The sequence below is a fragment of the Carya illinoinensis genome, chromosome 1 (assembly GCF_018687715.1).
Source record: "Carya illinoinensis cultivar Pawnee chromosome 1, C.illinoinensisPawnee_v1, whole genome shotgun sequence".
Lineage (NCBI taxonomy): Eukaryota > Viridiplantae > Streptophyta > Magnoliopsida > Fagales > Juglandaceae > Carya > Carya illinoinensis.
In genome coordinates, this window is record NC_056752.1 from 13,197,102 (window position 1) to 13,216,956 (window position 19,855).

The 19,855-nt window shown below is 34.3% G+C and overlaps 1 protein-coding gene across 2 annotated transcripts; it reads left to right on the top strand.

Moving 5' to 3' along the window:
- Nucleotides 1-13,601: 13,601 nt before the first annotated feature.
- LOC122311140 (cyclic nucleotide-gated ion channel 1-like) lies at nt 13,602-19,053 on the top strand. 2 transcript variants are annotated; one of them, XM_043125563.1, is made up of 8 exons: nt 13,602-14,107; nt 14,827-15,039; nt 15,142-15,455; nt 15,634-15,748; nt 16,149-16,388; nt 16,477-16,856; nt 17,642-17,994; nt 18,652-19,053. In XM_043125563.1, the coding sequence occupies exons 1-8, from the start codon at nt 13,670-13,672 to the stop codon at nt 18,855-18,857; spliced, it is 2,259 nt and encodes a 752-aa protein (XP_042981497.1). In that variant the 5' UTR covers nt 13,602-13,669; the 3' UTR covers nt 18,858-19,053. The 2 variants fall into 2 exon arrangements, with proteins under 2 accessions (XP_042981497.1, XP_042981506.1); XM_043125572.1 differs by having other exon boundaries at nt 17,762-17,994.
- The last annotated feature ends 802 nt before the right edge of the window (nt 19,054-19,855 follow it).

A 19,855-nucleotide genomic window follows, 5' to 3' on the forward strand; every position in this document is an offset into this window, starting at 1 on the left:
CCACTCAATTTTGCCTACTTGTGTGCTTTTAGTATAAATCATATATTTTTTTAACTTTTTATTTCAAATATTTTTTAAATATGTTTAAACATTTTAAAAAAATATCAATCACGTTCTTAACTATTAACTATTAAGTAACTGAAGACTGATTCTATTACGCACCAGAAGGGACTTCCAAATTCTAAGAATATGATGTATCGGTGGTCACCCCCACATAGGATTCTTTCAAGAGCTTAATATCGATGGTGCACTTTTCTTTTACTTGAATAAAGCTGGTCAGGATGGAATATTGAGAAATGGGAGAGGTGCTTATGGCAATTGGTAGAGCTGAATCTAGTGACGGAGCCACATTGGGGCAGAAATTTGAAAAAAAAAATATATATATATGTTAATTTTTTTAATTTAATAAAATAATATTAATTTATCATATATTGCCTCCCTCTAAAAATTATTTTGGCCCATCCATAAAATTTAATCTGATATAAAAATAAAATAAATAAAACATATCTCATATAAAATTTAAGACTTGATGATTTTGTTTGTTTAAAAAAAAATGCAAGTTATAATTTTAGACACTTTTTATTTCTTTAGTTTAATATATTTGTATGAATGTTTTTATATTATTTTAATGATATATTATTATTGACATATCAAATACTTTTTTAATACATAAGTTGTATTAAACGTATTTTATTTTTATTATAAATTTTCATTCAGATTATTATATATTGTAAAAAAAATTTGTATAAAAGTAGAACAAAAAAAAAAAAAAATTTTTTTTATATATATTGTTCTAGTTTTATTTGGCCCCCTGAGAGTAAATTCCTGGCTCCGCTACTGGCTGAATCTATTCATCTAGAACCAGAACAAGTATAAGCAATGGCTTTATTGAGGGGATTGCAACTTTGCATGAATATTGGATTATTGGTATCCCTAATCTGATTATTGAAAGTGATTGCTTGTTCTTGGTGGAGGAAGTCAATAACACAACTGATTCGAGTGCCGCAATCAGATTAGTGGTAGTAGATGTTAAAAGTATTATGTAAACTTTTCCTCAATGCAGAATTCAGCATAGCAACAAATCAACCAATGAGGCTGCTCATCGACTTGCTAGACATGCATGGTCCATTGAAAATATGAATATTTGGTGGAATAGTGCTCTTCTATAATTGAGAAAGTACTAATTTTTATCGATCAACACTATTATAACCTGTCTTAAAATGTTATGCCTTTATGAAATGAAGTGCTTTTCTATCAAAAAAGAAAAAAAAAAAAAAGAAAGTAAAAAATAAAATAAAATATATGAGTGGTCAAATTGAGGGGACAAACTTGAGGAACATAGTATATTTTCCGTCAATATAATGGTTTTAATAGGTTTTTATTTAATATATGACACGATTAGTACACACATAAGACCTTATGTTAACATACATGATTTTCCGATTCGCATGAATGATTACCTTTGGCACTTGGGCTGCAAATAGAAATTAGATATTTTCTTCTTCTTCTTCTTCTTCATTGTTTTTATAGCAAGTTAAATTCGATGGCACAAAAATCTGTCGCCTTAATAGAAAATAAAATGTCCATAATATTGTGTGGGACTAAGATTGACAAATTATAACACTAAAGTACATACCAAAATTTCAATATAATTATAACTTTATAATAAGTATTTACAGTAAAATACTGGAATCCTTTATTAGACTTTTTTTTTTGGGGGTAATTTGTTGGACTTTATTTTTTTAATTTACGGTTCATGTTCAATCTCTCTCTCTCTCTCTCTCTCTCTCTCTCTCTCTCTCTCTCTCTCTCTCTCTCTCTCTCTCTCTCTCTCTCTCTCTCTCTCTCTCTATATATATATATATATAAGGGAAGAAAAAAGTTATGGGGCGCTATCATCTTTTTTTAAAAAATTCGGTGCACCTTCAATATCTTGTGGTAAACATCTCTCACATTACAATCCAAAGAAATTTGATACAACATGCTTCTAGTAGTGTAAATAAGTGGTAGTGTAAATTAGTCTATTTGAACTCTTAATAGATTCTTCATCCTATATTTTAAAATGCATTATTAAAACTTATTTTTTCTATTTTATATATTGACTTTTACAATACGTCATTCATAAGCTTATTTCTTTATTTTTCATATAATTTAAATAATATTTTTTATTCATTTTAAATATTTCATTTCTACCAATAAATTTACAATATTTATATATATTTTTTATATTTGCAATTTATTTTTATATATAATGTAAAATAATTCAGCCCTGTACACATAAAACAAAAATATATAAACCAAATAAAAATTAAAAATAAAATCAAAATATGAAAAAACTGGTTTAAAAATATTTCCAAGATATATTTGAGAAGAAAATGAAAGATATTTATTTTAAATGATGAACAATAAAAAAAATTTCCTTATATGGTAAAAATTAAAGTAAAAGAAAATAAAGAGGTAAATAAAATATAAATAATAAAAAAATATTTAAAGAATAAATAGCACCCGCTACATATAGGACTTACTGTAGTTATATGTATTTTATATTTTATTTTACATAATCAAATGGAGTGTGTTTTTTTTTTTTTTTTTTTTTAAAATAATACATATTTTTTATATAATATGAAAGCTATTGAGAGTGCTCTCGATATCTTTTCCCATATACGACAACCTTTTCTGGCAATGTCAGGCTATGATCGGAGCAAATTGTGGCCTACACCTTGACTATCACGTTGTTTCGGATGATAGCTTTGATTCGGGTCAGCCACGGTTTATTACTTTCAAAGCTGTGGAATTATTATTTAAAAAAAAAAATTGTTTGTAAATATAATTATATATTAATATATACTTCAATTTAATATAATTAATTAAAAAATAAATTTTATTAAAAACATGTTCTTACTTTCGGCCCTATAATTGCTTCAGCCAAACTGTAGCACCTGAAAGATCAGAAAAAACTTCATTTTCATTGTTTCCTACTCTAATAAACCATGACAACAATTCCTTAAACTATATGTATAAAACTTCCGCAATTTGTCGACTTGTGTTTATTCTTTATTCTAATTCAGAAAATTAATTAAACCTCATAAAAATATAATTTATTCTTGTTATTCAAATTGATTATAGATTTTACAAATTGACTTGCAATTAAAAAAATAGAATAGTAATATTTGGTCATTTGAAACTTGCCGCTCAAATGATCATTTTGACGTGTTTTTAAAAAGATTTTAAAAAATAAGAATACAAAAATAAAAAAAAATAGAGAAAATCTAGAATTTCAATATTTTTTTAGATGCTCTTTTGGTTCCATGCACTATGCTTCAGTTGCCCTTGTTCCTAATCTCATCTGAGATGCCTTCTAGCACTTTGATATAAGAAATCTCTTCATCGGTCAGTGTTAACCTCTTCCATTTTTCCTTCGAAACTTCCATGGCTCCACCACTACCATGAAGTGATTGGTGACTATGGCTCATTAACTAAGTAAGGAATTTGTGTAACCGCCTAACTTCTTCTAGCTCTACCTTCTGGAAGGAGACGAGCGTTAATGTCAAGAATTGCATAATAGGAAGAAATGGAGGAAGGAATTATCTTTGATACATGATGGTGATTTAGGTGTCGATACAGTTCTCTTCGCATTCATGCATAAAATAAATAGTAAATAACCAAATATAAATAAATAAAGAGAGACATATATATTTACATAGTTTGGTATAAAAGCTTACATTTCAGGTTGTTTGAGAGTAAAATCTACTATAATTGGTGATTTTACAATATCTCGTAACCTCATATATTGCTTAATATAATGGAGAAATCTAGTTTAGGCGTAAAGAAGTCGTTCCTTGAGAGAGATCTGGTGGATGTGCTATATGTAGTGGAGTTTTGTACATAGAGCTTGTGGAGAGTGCACTCCTTATATAGAGGTCTATTTTCTTGGATTTATTGAGTCCAACTTATCTTGTGAACCTGTAACGCCCGTCCTTGTATTGGATCAATTAGAAAATGATTTTAAGAAAAGAGACGAGAATTATAGTTCGTTTTGAAACAACTTTTCATTTCATGCTAGGATACAAAAGACTCAATGTTTATAAAATAAAACGTGTTTCTTAATTTAAAGGGTTACAGTGGAAAACATTAAATTTTATAAATTAAAGTCTCTCATACAAATGTTGTGCCTAGGCTTCTGTGCTTTTCCCCTTGGGCCATATCCGTATTGATGCATCGTGCTTATCTTGTCCCTGAGAGGGCACACATAAAAATTAAAATGAGTCGAAAACTCGTAAGTATTACTTCATAAATTTAAAATATTATAACATAAGTTTTCAGTCATGCATTCATCACTCTATACATACTTATACTTAAGACATTCGTTCAATTAAAAGGTTTTGAGGCAGAGTTTTTCTTGAAAAAGGATTTTCTTTCGTTAAACATTTCCTTACGCTTCGTGCCTTCATTTCTTATGGAGTTTGAACATACATGTATTCTTTCTTAACATGCATGTATTCTTTCTTATCACTTTTATTGGTCGTAGCATACTGTTACGCTCCATGTGCGAGGGTTAGCGGTCTTTTGGACCTTGATTTCACCCGTGACCATGGGTTAGGAATCCATTCCGTCAGGGTACAGCACTGAGTGCACTACTAGTACTACTTATCCAGTATTGCAATCTGCCCATTCATTCTTTTGGTACCCATTTATATATTCATGTGGCCATTACGTATTTTCATACATTAAAGCATTCAGTCATTCTGTTCATTCAATCATTTCTTTCAGTCATTTCAGTCATTTTCATTTATTTATTTTTTTTAGTCCATTCAGCTCTAAAACATCATTTAAAAGCATAGGCTTAAATCTCGACATTTAAAAGCTGTCTTTGAAATCATGACATAAGCATAATTTAAAACATCAATTCGTGGCATCCTTAAACATCACTAGTTCATGGCATCATTTAAAAGCATAATCTTTTATAGGAACATTTTAAAACCTCAGTTCATAAGGATATTTTAATACATTTTCTTTGAGTCATTTAAAGTATCGCTTAAAGCATGAGGCATTAGCCTTGCATTTCATTTCGTGAAAATACATCCACTACGTACTATGTATAACATCCATTCACATGCATAATACTTTGGGTGCATAAAAAGGCTCTGCTAAGAAAGGCCATTACATACTTATAATTAAAAGCTTATAGTTAGCATTCTTTCGTAAATCATCTTTTGTGTCATTTTGTAAAGTATCGTAAGGGAAAAACATTTCATTTTCATATATTTAGAAAACTCTAGAAGCTTATGAACATAATATTTACTTGGACTTCATGCTATACTCATTTCATGTAGTCCATTCATGTGCATGTCAGATGGCAACTTAAATGCATATACATAACCTTAACGTCATTCTCTATCTTAGTACACAAGCAACTAAGTTAGAAATAGAATTATACTTCGCTTGGAACACTCTCCTTCTATCCCATGTCCTTACGTGCCATTTACTATGCTAAAACCTTTGAGATCCATTTACCGTCACTACCTCTGTTTTCCAGGTCTTCCTTATCGCGTTTCCTATTTTTGAGACCCACTTGGGTCACATTTTCTAAACTTAGCATTCTACTTCGAGATCTTATCCTTTAAAGTGAACCTCTATGATTCACCTTAGGTTAAGACACTAAGATTCTTGTCTTACTCTCCTATTAATCATATTCTGATGCATGACTGAGGCTGACTAAGTCACGCATCCCAATCCTAGATAACATACCCATTACTATCTTCATATATCCTATCCCATACTCAATCCTCATTCTCATCCATGCATGCCACTTGACTTTAAACCAACTCTGAGGTTTAAACAATGTGTAACCATGCTTAGAACAGATTATCCATTATATATGGTAAATCCGTCCTATACACGTGTCTCACCAGATACACATGTACCTTACCCTTCATCACCTAAGATCAACTTATAGTCTGTTGATCACTTGCTTGTATGGACAAGTGCTATACTCTGATACCAACTTATTCGTAAACCCGGTTGGTAGGACTTTCCCTAATTTCGGGCCCTTTACAAGTTCATCTCAACACTTAGCACGATAAGACTCATTCCCAATACACTCTACATCGTGTCATGTAGCTCGAGACTGGTCCCAAGCTACGCTGTGACCTGGTCACGTCATCTGATGTCTCGTTACATCATTCTTATGCTAACTTCTGATTCATCACAAGCATGCCTTCTTGTTTAACCATGTCACTTTGTGACATTCCCCCGTCATGCTTTTGCTTCACTACTCTTACACTTTTCTGCCACTTCACACATACTCTCAGCCATAAGTCAACAACAAGGTGATACCTGTCATCTCATACTATAGGCCACATCACAGCTACTTTGGCACACAGTTCCACAGTTCCCGACGCTACATCACACGCTCTACGCTCTTTAACTGTGCAACTACCATTTTCTTAACCTCATCGAGTACACTCCACGTGTACTCCCTTCACACATGCTACGACACATCACCACTACGGCATACATGCCATATGGTGCATCACTCCATCACATGGAGTACACTCCACGTGCACTCCCTTCACAACACTACGTTGCATTACAACTACGGTACACACTTCACACCCACACTTTACATCACACTACACAATTACGCCCCACACTTCACTACACAGTGAACTCCACAATACAAATAGCACAGTCCACAATTTATCAACTAACATTTATCATAAATAATAAGGGATAGAGGGTTATATCATTGATGGGATAACCCATGCATTGCTCGCTGCCCGTCATGGTTAAAGGCATCAGAAGAGTTGTACGTGGTGGCTAAAATTGTGTACGATGGCTATTTTGGGCATTTGGGAGCTGTTTAGGCGTTGGGCTAGGCTACTAGGTGCTAGGTTAAGGTTCCGGGGTGATGGTCTCGTGGTGGTGCCAAGGTAGCATACGTTGGAGACACGGTGGTTTGTGGAGGAGCTGGGGTTGTGGGTTACAAGGGGAAATTCGTGGGTTTCAAGGCTGGGGACTATGGCTGGCCATGGAGGACTTAGGAGGCGCTGTGGAGGGGCATGGTGGAGCTAGAGTGGTGGCACGGTGACTGGAGGGCGGCAGATCTAGGTCAAATGGGTGGAGAAACCCATTAGAGAGTAAGAGGGCTAGAGAAGAGAAGGCTACGGTAGAGGGAGAGAGAGGCTTTTGTCGGGCTGGGAGAAAGGGAGATGAGAGAGAGAGGGAAAGAGGAAATGAGGAAAAATGCTAGGGGCTTGGGAATTTAATCCAAGCCCTTCATCTTGGGATCTCCCAAATCGATATAACAGTGAGAATTAAAACACTTATTTAACTTAAAACACTGAGAAAAATTAAGATAGAATATTATTTTGTAAACTAAAGTTCATAAAATAATATTCTTTCATCATTAATAAAATGATGAAGTCTTATTAATTACTTTTAAGAAAATAAAACCATTTAATAAATTTAGAGTTTTCAACGTAATTTAAATCTCATAATATTTTTAAACGATTAAAATCATTTAATTAAAATGATTTTCTACAATTATAATATTTTTGGAGTTCTTAAAAAATATTATAATTGTCTTATTTAAAATTAAGTTTAGACATATAACACTGGAAATATTCCATTTAAAATAATCGTGGCTTTAAAACACTAGGCTTACTTTAGAAATTACTTAATATCTTTTAAAAGCTTGCCATTGAGGTCCGGCATGCATAGCGAGACTCATGACCATAAGAGAGAGAAAGGAGCGGGTTGTTACAGAACCCCTTTTCTTTTATGAGTTTGAATATCTTTCTTTTTAGGAGTCTGAGTCAACTTCTTCTGGCTTATCTCTTCCTTGCCTTATCTATTCCCTTCCATGTCTTTTGGCTTTATCTCTTCTTTGTCTTATCTCTTAGCTTTCTCTTTTCCATTCCTTATGTCTTGACTTTATCTTTTCTTTTAGTATTAGTGATAGGTTTTCAAAAGGCTGGACTGCGTCAATTTAGTCCCCAATAGATGCCTGAGATTCTTAAGGTCAACTTGTTTAACAAGTAGACCTTGAGAATCTTTAAGTCAACTGTGATGGAGATAACCTGTAAAAAACTATAGAAAAAGAAATTCTAGGAACTGGTCCATAGTTTGTTGTTGTTATACAATGCAATGGAGATCTCCATGAGCAGCCCTCAAGAAGATTTTTTGAAATTTATAGTAAGGGCTTTCGAGGATGGGCTTTTGTGAAGTTTTTTTGTAAGAATGTTTGCATGATAAATGAGTATATGGATGATTGTATGTGACTGTTTATCATTAGCAAAGTGTATATATTTCCATGCTTGGTGATCATTTTTTATTTTCGGTGGCATTACTGGATTTCCCCCTGCTGCAATTTTTTGTTGCTGTTTTTCTGTTTTGATGTAGATGTAAGAGGTTGGTGAGCCCATCGACTAGTTCCCAAAGGACACCCACGTGAGGCAATTGCAAAACTCAAAGGCTCGTTCTTAAAGGTACCCGCGAGCAATGATTGTAACGAGTGGAGACACTCGGCTTGTACATGACGGGTGGAAGCCTCAATCGTGTTGATGGTTCAAGTGGAGTCACTTGGCTATGAGTCTAGCGGGAGGATGCCTTGACTGCATAACTCTAGTGAGGAGAGTGTAGCAGGAGGGTATCTCGACCACTTAACTTTGGCGATGAGAGTGTAACGGAAGGATACCTCGACTATGTAATTTTGGCAATGCAAGTGTAGTGGAATGATGCCTCGACTATATAAATCTAGTGATGCGAGTGCAGCGGGAAGATGCCTCGATTGTGTAAGTCTGGCGATGCGAGTGTAGCGAGAGGCTGCCTCGACTGTGTAACTCTGGCAATGAGAGTGTGGCAGGAGGATGCCTCGACCGTGTAACTCTGGTGATGCAAGTATAGCAGAAGGATGCCTTGACTACATAACTCTGGTGATGCTAGTGTAGTGGGAGGATGTCTCGACTGCGTAACTCTTTGTAGTGGGAGATAAAACGCGACCATACTCTGGGCGGGAGCTAGAGCTTAATCATACCAACAAAAACAAATAAGTTAGGTTAAATAATCTAAATCACAAGTTTGAGGTTTGCAAACTTGGGTCATCTCACTTGAGTGTGGTGAAAGCTGGTGACACATGGGCGATGCTCATTGGCAACCATGCTTTGGAAACAATGAGGATATGGGATGCCCACGATATTGAACGGTCTATTTGATGACCACAAATTAAGATGATCGAGCAGTGCTTGAGAAAGGCTTTGCAGCCGATATTTCGTGCCATGCATGTGATCTCTGGTGAAGTATATTCTCGGGGCATACTATCACTAGGTTTCTTGTGGAATCTCGAGGAGTGTTGAGAGAGAAAATCTTCCAAAAGTCAAAATTTTTAGTTAAAATAAAATAGAAAGTAGAGAAAGATGAACCAGAGCCATTTAGCTGTTGCCCTTGATCCCCCATTGATTGAGATAGTTTAAGGTTTTCTGTTTTGGGAATTGGGACTCTTGGTTGATATGAGAACAAGGTGCACTGTTCATCAACTCTTCTGTCTTTGCATTTCTTGTTGTTGGCTTTCTGCTCGCTATGCTCCATCAGATAATAAATCTTGCATCTGAACTCTTTCTCGCCAAGGTTGGTTGCTCGCTACCTTTGCTCTCCATGGAGGTAGTGATCAGTCCGTGTACGTGTTTGTATGTGATCCCCTATATGATAAGGATAATGGTAGGTGGTGTATGAGATCCCACATTGTTTGGGAAGGAGAAGTTCTTGCTCTTTATAAGGTTCTAGTGGAGCTCTAATTGTATCATTGATTAGTCATTTTGGAGTATAGGCCATGTGATTTGGACCTTCCATTGGGATATTACAAATGATATAAGAGCCTATTCCAACCAAAAATATAGGACTTGAGCTGTGCTAGTTACAACAGAATGACCCGAAAAGGACGTTGGGAATTTGAAGGGGGTAGATTGTGATACCTCATATGATAAGAATAAGGATAGGTAGTATATGAGATCCCACATTGCTTGAGAAGGAGAAGTTATTGCTCTTTATAAGGTTCCATTGTGTCTCTAATTGTATCATTGACTAATTCTTTTGGAGTATAGGCTATGTGGTTTAGGCCTTCCATTGGTACGTTACAGTATGTGTGTTGTTGCTCACCACCTTTGCTCACCATTTGCATGGTCTCACCATCTTTTCTCGCTAGATCGGTTGCAACCTTGGATTTGTTGCTCGCCATGGGTAGTGCATTGCTGGGTGAGATTGTTGCTCGCCACAATGGTGGCAAAGAGCAGTGGGCATGAACGGTGAACTTGCTCACTGTTTCTCATCTTCGTGGAAGCACATTGGTAGCAGAAACTACCACAGGTGTTCTCTATTTCTATCCGGGGGTTGGTTGAGTTTCAAAGTGAGAGGGAACTCCCTGTGGTGGAGGGGCGTTGTCACATGTATTAGATGTGGTGAGGAGCTCCATGGTGGGTGGAGGATGTCACAAAGGTCACAAAAAGGTCTTGTAGGTTGTACTTACTGACTCCCTTGCAACGCAATGGGGACGTACACATTGGTGTGTTGTTTGCTTGCTGGCCTTCAATATGCTTTAGGCTTACCACATGTGACATAAACCATCGTTGGTTTTTCTGGTGTCCTCATCTTACATTGATATCATCGGTGTCTTAATGTGGTAAAAGCATCGATGATGGTGTTGATCTCCTACAACAAGTGTTGGTGATTGTGGTGAGGGTTTTTGAATGAGAGCAATGCCTCCCCGAGCAGGGACCTTGTTTCTGACAATAGAAATCTCCAGTACCTCAGGTGGTGACTGGCGGTGGTCCTACCGGTGGCTAGATGCCTGGTTTTTGGTGGTCTTCCTGTGCGTCATTTGCTATCCTATGCCCGATGCAAGCGGCTTCCATGATGGAGGAACTACCTTGCTGGCTATAGAAAATGCAAGCAATTTTGGTGGCAGCCAGTAGTGCGGCATGCAACTCATGGGTGCCTATGCTGTGCCTCCAATAGCTGGTTTCTTCTTTGCCCACACTATGCACAGCGTGCACAACACTCAAATTTGTTAAGTTACTAGCAGAATCTCCACCAATGTGTTATTAGTGGTTGCAGATTCTGGGTGGTGAGGGAACTGGGTGCCGTGCATCCCTAATGTGCATTGTACATGGCACATGCGAAATGCATGCTGCACATATCCTTCCTCTATTTTTTGTTTTACCATTCACTGCCATGTTAAGAGAATAAATAATAGGAAATAACAAAGTTGAGGATATCTTATATAGATTTTTGAAAACGATCTCGTAAGTTGGAGAATATCCTTCTACCAATTCCGGTGTAGAAGATATTGTCGATTCCACAAATAACGCCAATTGTTAATGCTAAAAATTGCACAATAGGTTGAAATGGAGGAAGGAATTATCTCCAGCTCATGATAGTGATTCGGTACTCTTTGCATTTATTCATAAAATAAAGAGGGCTGCTAGGGACACATAGGAATCCCACAAACAAAATCCACATACTAAAGTGGTATAATGGTATTGTGCTAAGGCATTTTTTTTTTCAGAAGCTTTTTGCAGAAAGTAGTGCCATCCATCCCATTTCATCTTCCTTTTAGTTTCCTAGCCTCGTTTCTACTTCCCCTTTCACAAGCCCTATTTCTTCATCTCCATTTTCCAGCCCGGTTTCACAAGCATCCAGTCCTTGCATCAGATGTCGGTAAGTACTCAACCTTCATGGACATGCAGTTCCTTTTTTTTTTTAATATAGCAATGACCATTCGTTTGTTCTTCCAAAATCTGACATTTGAACCTAGATTCTGAATTGTTATGGAATTTTGGAAAATAAAATTGATAGATTATTCATGTGTGAATAATGGAAGATTTGTCATGTGTACCCTCATATGTTTCACCCTTCAAATGTTATCACTATTTGAGAAAAAGTTGAACAAAAAACCATTGGAAAAGGGAAGATTGTGGTAAGAGATTCTTGAACCTCTGCTGCTGCAATTTTCAGATCAGAAACTGAAAAATTATTTTTTGGAAAAACCTTATTTGACTCTAGAATATCAAGTCAAGGTGAAACAGATTTCTTAAAAATTAAAATCTGTCATTCTTCATGCGGATGGGTCTAGGAAAGGAAATGGAGGAAGGGGAATTAAGGGAAGAGTCTAGAGAGAGAGAGAGAGAGAGAGAGAGAGAGAGAGAGAGAGAGAGAGAGAGAGAGAGAGAGAGAGAGAGAGAGAGAGAGAGAGAGAGAGAGAGAGGTTGTGGAGTCTAGACGATGACGGGAAATCGGGAAGGGAAAGGGAGGAGAGAGAGATAGGTTGTGGGCAACTGTAAAGGGAAAGGGGGAGAGAGAGAGAGGGAATGGGGGGTGGCAGCGGGAGAAATGGTCTATCAGGGATCATAAAAAAACATTAAAAATAGTAATAATAATTACCATGCCACATCAGTTTGTGGGATTTCTTTGTAGAATTTCTTTGTATCCTTATCAATTTCCTAAAATAAATGGTAAATAACTAAGTAGAAATAAATAAAGAGAGATATAGAGATTTACATGATACGAAATAAAAGCCTACATACAAGAATTGTTTAGGGGCAAAATCCATTATAATTGGTGATTTTATAATCTCTCATAGCCTCATCTATTGTTTAATATAATAGATGAATCTAGTTAAATCTAGTCTAAGCATAGAGAAGTTGTTCCTTGAGAGAGATTTGGTAAAAGCGCTATGTGTAGTGAAGTTTTGTAAGTATAGATCTTGTAGAGAATCCCCTCCTTCCATAGAGGTTTAATTATTTGGAGTGATTGAATCTAACTTGCTTTGTGAACCTCTTTCCTTTTATGAGTCTGAATCTCTTTTTTTTAGGAGTTTGAGTCAATTTTTTCAGACTTATATTTTTCTTTACTTTATATTTTGCCTGCCACGTCTCTTGGATTTATTTCTTTCCTATCATGTCTTTGGTTTTATTTCTTTCTTGTCTTATTTCTTTTCTAACTTATCTCTTGACTTTATTTCTTCATTTATTATTAATGATATATTTTCAAAAGGCCAGATTGAGTCAATCTGGCCTTTGTTAGTCCCTAACAATGGGAGAAAGAAAGATATAGCTATATCTTTATATTTGAAAATTATAATTATTTAAAAATTATACGAATATTTTCGTTAAGATATGTTTAAATGTAAATAAATCGATATATGTGTATAAATATATAAAATATATTGTAACTTTTTTTTTAAAAAATTAAAAATTATAAATTTTATCAATAATTAGTTTAATCACTCAACCAATCACTTCAAAGATTGACTAGCACTACCAGCTCGAAAAGCAATACATGTTAGGCATAAACTTTGGGCTTTTACAGTACTTACTCTTTTATCTTTGGGCTTTCACATCAGGTAGCTAGGACTTTTCATACTGAGTTAATACGTTTAGTTTCATTTAATTATTTATTTTATAATAAAAATAATTTTATAATTTAAATATATCAAATCATATTAATTTAAAATTATTTTTACGTAATTCTTTTATAAATAAAGTATTTTCCTTTTCATACTTTCATCGGAGAGAATATCGAATCTGAACTTCTATTTCCGCAGGTCCTGAATTACACGTGTCAAAATCACGAGTCGGGTTCTCCAAATTGAAGTCCTAATCGACCGCATGCAGTAATGGATTTCAGTCGAAATAGCTATTTGCGTCCCCTTCCCATACGTCGGTCGTCTTATATTCCGTGGAAGATCAATGAAATGATGGACAACTTTTTATATCCGCAGGGTGAATTCCTTGACAGGTGGAACAAACTATTTGTGCTTTCTTGTGCGATATCATGGGCATTGGACCCACTATTCTTTTACATCCCAATGTGGAAGTTGAATGATCAAGAGACATGCTTAGATTCGGACAGAACACTGGCGCTTGTTGTTTCTGTTCTTCGTTCAGTCACAGATGCTTTTTATGCAATTCATATATACTTCCAATTTCGAACTGTGATCGTCCAACCTTCTTCCCGAGTGTTTGGAACGGTTGATTTGACTGTAAGAATAGCAAAAAGATACTTGTCCACATATTTCACTGTCGACATTCTAGCAATCCTTCCATTACCACAGGTATGCATCGTGATATTCAATCATTATAAAGTTTTTGTAGATTTGAATCCTTAATTGAATTCTAACGTCTAGAGTGGAGTGATATAGATAGGTAGATATATGATGCAGATGGTACAACACGTATAGCTACAAGTGTAATTTTTGATCAGTATTAAATGTTCAATAAATATTTTTGATTCATTTCGTACTTTTATCTTTCTCCCACTCTTTAAGTCTTTAAGAGTTCCTAGGATTGGAATTGAATCCAATTTCTATAATCTTGTTTATCACTCGAACCCTATGGTCTTTATGCATTCAGCAAACTATTTTGCTCAGACATATTCATATGTTTTAACCTCCATTTTTGTTGCTGCTACACCACACGAGGAAAGAATTGCATCTCTAAAGGGAGAGCAGTAACATAATGAGTACTAAAATGAAAGAATTATATCTCTGGATACGTTAATTATAGGATATTGGATTATGCACACATTGACGAACTATTTGGTTGTTAGTAATAGCAGAATTGATTTTATTAGTTCATTTTTTGCTAGCTCTGCAGAATGATATTCACTCAAATAATGCAGATATCAAATTATCAAAATGCATAAACTTCTTGGTGACTATATATAACTCAAGCTGGATTTTTGTGAATTGATAGGTCATGTAAAAGAAGGAACTATATATGATGCTGCTAATTTCAAATCTGAATTCTGAAGTGTTCTGCCGACTATTTTTAGGTGGTAGTTTTCGTTCTCTCTCCTTCATTAGAAAATGCAACTCCATGGGTAATGATAGAAGTGTTGAAGCTCGTAATCTTCTGCCAATCTATGCCGAGGCTTTTGCGGATCTATCCACTATATGTAGAAGTAACTAGAAGCTCTGGCAGACTGGCTACGACAGCATTGGGTGGAGCTGCCTATTACTTTTTGCTCTGCATGCTATCCAGTCATGTAAATTATAGAACTTTTCTTCTTTGCCGTTGTTTTTCCAATTTCTTCATCCTAGCTATTCCAAGATTGTTTGCTAACAAATATACGTGATATATACACTAGGTGGTTGGAGCGTTTTGGTACATTTTTGGCATTGCACGACAGGGTGCGTGCTGGCAGATAATGTGTAGGAAAATTGGCTCATGTGGATATATAGATTATCCCAGCTGTGGAAATAAACTTGATCAAGCTGACTTTGTTCGTCAAGTAATTCAGGCTTGCCGTATTGTCGAACCAGCTGAAACTAAAAACTCAACCGATGACTTTGACTTTGACTTTGGAATATTTACCACAGTTTTGAAGTCTGGGGTTATGGAATCAAGCGACTTTTTAGGGAAATTCTCTTATTGCTTCTGGTGGGGTTTTCGCAGTCTAAGGTTAGCAGTATCTGATTCCAAGGGAAAAGTCTAAGGTTAAATACTCTATAAATATTGTAGGGCCGGCATCATGTTTAAATCTCTCTCACTTGAGGAGATCATATAGATCTCGTTCTAAGCATAAGCTTGTCAACATATAGCATGACATTTTTAACTTGTATCTTATCTTTTCTCTCAGTTCTATTGGTCAAAATCTGGAAACAAGCAGCACCTACCTTTTCGAGATAATCTTTGTTTTTCTCATAGCCACCTATGGGATGATCTTATTCTTCTTACTTATTGACAATCTGCAGGTAAGATTTTGGTCCTCGTGGAATCTCTTGGAAATCTATTGTTGTAGCAATTATGAGATCATTTCCATACACGTCTAGTTTTGTCGATCCATGTGCATATGCACCTTATCTAAACCTTCGAACCGATGGTTTCATACAAAACCAGATTTTCAGTAAAGTATCATTATAAAGCCTAATTATTTGTTTACTTCAGCCGTCTTGAAATAACTTTGAAGTGTGTTTATTCTCAATAATTATGTTGTTCTATTTTAAACTCCTAACTGCTAGATTACTAGATGAAACACGATATGGATTTGTTCCTTCTAATTTTATCCACCCAAGTTTAACTAAAAACCTCTTTTCAGAACACTCTATAGTTATATAATGGATTAAGGTGATATCATGTTTCTTGCTGTCATAGAAATATACGCAATCCACAACAATAAGGAGAGTAGAAGAAATGATGGTGAGGAAGACTGATGCAGAACAATGGATGTCCCGACGTAATCTCCCTTACTGCTTAAGGGAGCGGATTAGACAATATGAACATTACAAATGGCTAGAAACAAGAGGTGTGGAGGAAGAGAATGCCATCCATAATCTTCCTAAGCAACTCAGAAGGGAAATAAAGCGCCATCTTTGCTTCGATCTTCTTATGAAGGTAATACTTCCCTTGATTGTTTTGGTCCATCATTTTGTCCCTTTCTTTAAGCTAAGGTGTTCATGATCGAGTTAATTTTATCTTTAAGGTGCCCATGTTCGCAAAGATGGATCAACAACTGTGGAATCTGCTGTTTGATCGTCTCAAGCCAGTAGTTTACACACAAGGCAGCTACATTCTTCGTGAAGGGGATCCAGTGGACGAGATGCTCTTTATCATGCGAGGAAACCTAACCACTATCACTATCAATGGTGGAATAACTTCTTTCAACAGTACTGCTGATTTTTGCGGTGAAGAGCTTCTTACTTGGGCCCTATATGCCCAGCCCTCGACCAAATTCCCAATTTCAACAAAATTAGTGGTGACTGAAACAGTGGTTGACGCCTTCGTTCTGATGGCAGAAGACTTGAGGACTCTTGCCTCTCAGTTTCCGAAACTTCATATCAAGGAGTTGCAGCAAGCTAACAAGTAATTAGTCTTCAAGCCATGCTTACTATTTATTTATTATTATTTTTTTATCTTATTCTTTAAAATATATCATCAAATTTCACTTTTTCTATTTTACATAATAATTTTTACAATATATCATACATCAGCTTATTTATTTATTTCATATCATTTAAATAATCTTTTTTGATTCTTTTTAAATATTTCTTTTCTACCAATAAATTTACAATATCCATATATATATATATATATATTTATATTTATATTTGCATTATGTTTTTATATACAATGTAAAATAATTCAGTCCTATACACATAAAATAAAAATATATCAGCCAATTAAAAATTTAAAATAAAATCAAAATATGAAAAAATTGGTTTAAAAATATTTCTAAAATATTTTTAGAAGAAAATGAAATATATATGTTTTAAATGATGAACAATAAAAAGAATTTGCTTACATAGTAAAAATAAAAATCAAAGTAAAAGACAGAGGGAGTATATAAAATATAAATAATAAAAAAAATATTTACAGGATGTATAGTACCCGCTACGTGTAGCAGGTTACTGTAGCTAATTATATTTTACATTTCCTTTTATATAATCAGATGGAACTCTTTCTTATAGTAATTCTTCAAATAATTTACATTTTTTTGTATAATACATAAGCTTTGAGAATGCTAAACTTTTTGGATAATTATTCCATCGCTATAAAGAAAACATATGATGGTTTTTTTCGTGTTTTGTTGCACTTTCATTATCACAAGAATTATTTATAATAACTTGGAAAGATATTGAAATGTTTAGTGACAAGAGAACTATAATCTCTATTGGAACTAGCTCTGATCATCATCTTTCTCATTTGCGTAAATGGTCCTTCATATTGGAACCGTGTAAAAATGACTTCTTCTACTCCCAACAATGGAGAACATGGGTGGCGGCCGGTTTTATCCAATCAGCTTGGCGCCGTTACCGTAAGAGAAAGCACGAGAGGGCTTTGTGTGATGCAGAAAATAGATTGCAATATTCTTTGGCAAATGAAGTTGGGGCCTCTGAAAGTTTTGGTGCAACTATGCAACGACCAGAAGGCACACTCAATACCAGAGTGCGGCAACTGCTGCCGCCATCAAAGCCTGTTGAGCCAAATTTCAATGTTGAAGGTAATGAATTACTAGTATATAGGGTGTTTCAAGTGATTATTATGTAATTGTTTTTTATTCCCAGTTATGGTGATAGAAAATAAAATCTAGTAGAAAAGAAGATGTTGAAGAGAGGAGGCCAGAGAATTTAAGGATTATATTTTTGCTATTCTCAATTGTTATCGAATATAAGGCATAGATTCCTATTTATAGGAAAATTATGTTGAGATAAGATAAGGTAAAATGTGTTAGCAAAATGAGTTTTATAAAAGTAAACTCATAAAATGATATGACTTAATGTTGTATGTCAAATTGTAAAGTTATTTTTATTATAAAGTAGATGTAACGTATCACGTTTCTCTTATGCAAAATCAAATCAAAATTAAAATCAAAATCATTTGATAAATATGGAAATCAAGTTAAGATAATATCAAATCAAATTCTTAATTTGATATTATCTTTTAACCTTCATGGTTGATCATATCTAGGAAATTACAACTTTTTCCTCATAGGTTGTATGGCATCCAAAAGTATCGTGATCATGTTTTATTTTTGTGAATGTGACTGTTGTCAAACTTGGATATTGAATCTCTTGATAATGTATTATTTTATGGGAAAATAGCCTGTTTTATTTTTCTGGGAGATTGGAACTCATATTTGCGATAATTGGCTACTCAGGTGACAATACTTCACAAACATCAATAGGTCATTCTCCCAACATGGTTAATATTGTGCGCACAGAGATTCGTGCAGCACTTGCAGAGCATCGTATGAGTTTGCTAGAGGACTTGGAGAAGATCATTATGCCCATCATGACTCGACTGGCGGACATGGAGGGTCGTATGACTGCTACGGAGGAGGTCGCCAGGACTCGAGGCCTTTAGTCTACTTTGGAGTCTCCAAAAGCTGCTACATTGCCATATTTTAATGTATTTAATTTGGATTCATAGTATTGAACTTTCGATAATGTCATCGTATTTTTTGTGGTCTTTTTCATGAAAAAAAGATTTAACAAGATTCTTTCACAGTATTATAGTTTATTTATTTATTTATAAATTGTTCCCTATGCTAGCTTCTTAATTGATTTTTTTTACTCCTTATAATTCTCATTATAGTGAAATAATATTTCATTATAAATAGACTCATTTAAAATAGTTATAAACAAAAACTTATGTTCAGTTCAATATCTATCGTTATATTATATTATTTTTATGATTATGAAATCTAGGTGGCGACTTTCTTTTCTGGTCTCATTTTATATATATTTTTTCAAACTATTTGAAATTTAAAGTAATTAAATACATGATTTTTCAAAACAATCCTTCTTCACTTTCCCGTAAATAATAGGCTAGGCCTTGTTAATGTTTGATTTTTTAGAAAGAAATGCCGGAGATAATTAACATCTTTTCTCTAATAACAAATCATGAATTTGATTTGATTATTACTATGATTTGATTTATAATTATTAAATCAATTGACTTACTTTTTATAATCATTAAATCATAATAATAATCAAATCAAATTCTTAATTTGATAGTGTCTAAGAAAAAACTTGTAAATTTGATTAATGTTTATTTGGATGCTTTTTATGTGGTATTGAATGTATTATTCAAGCCATTCAAACCTAGAAAATGTATTTAGATATAAGTAATCATATTTTACACTTCCTTTATTACTGTTTTATTACTCAATTTTTAATTTTATTTTTCATTTTGCTCTTTAAATTTGGATTGAAAATCTCAAGAAATGACATTCTTGCATAATATAGAAGAAAATGAATTCAATCGACCAATTTAATCATGTAATTTAATTAAAAATAAATTCAATTGTATGTGCTTAGACAATTAAAATGGCACTCGAATGGCATGTTTCCTTTGCTCAA

Coding starts and splice junctions, on each gene's coding strand:
- LOC122311140 (XM_043125563.1), top strand. CDS start 13,670: ATGGATTTCAGTCGAAATAGCTATTTGCGTCCCCTTCCCATACGTCGG. Junction 16,389..16,476: donor GCTTCGATCTTCTTATGAAG/GTAATACTTCCC, acceptor TTTATCTTTAAG/GTGCCCATGTTCGCAAAGAT. Junction 16,857..17,641: donor GAGTTGCAGCAAGCTAACAA/GTAATTAGTCTT, acceptor TGAAATGTTTAG/TGACAAGAGAACTATAATCT.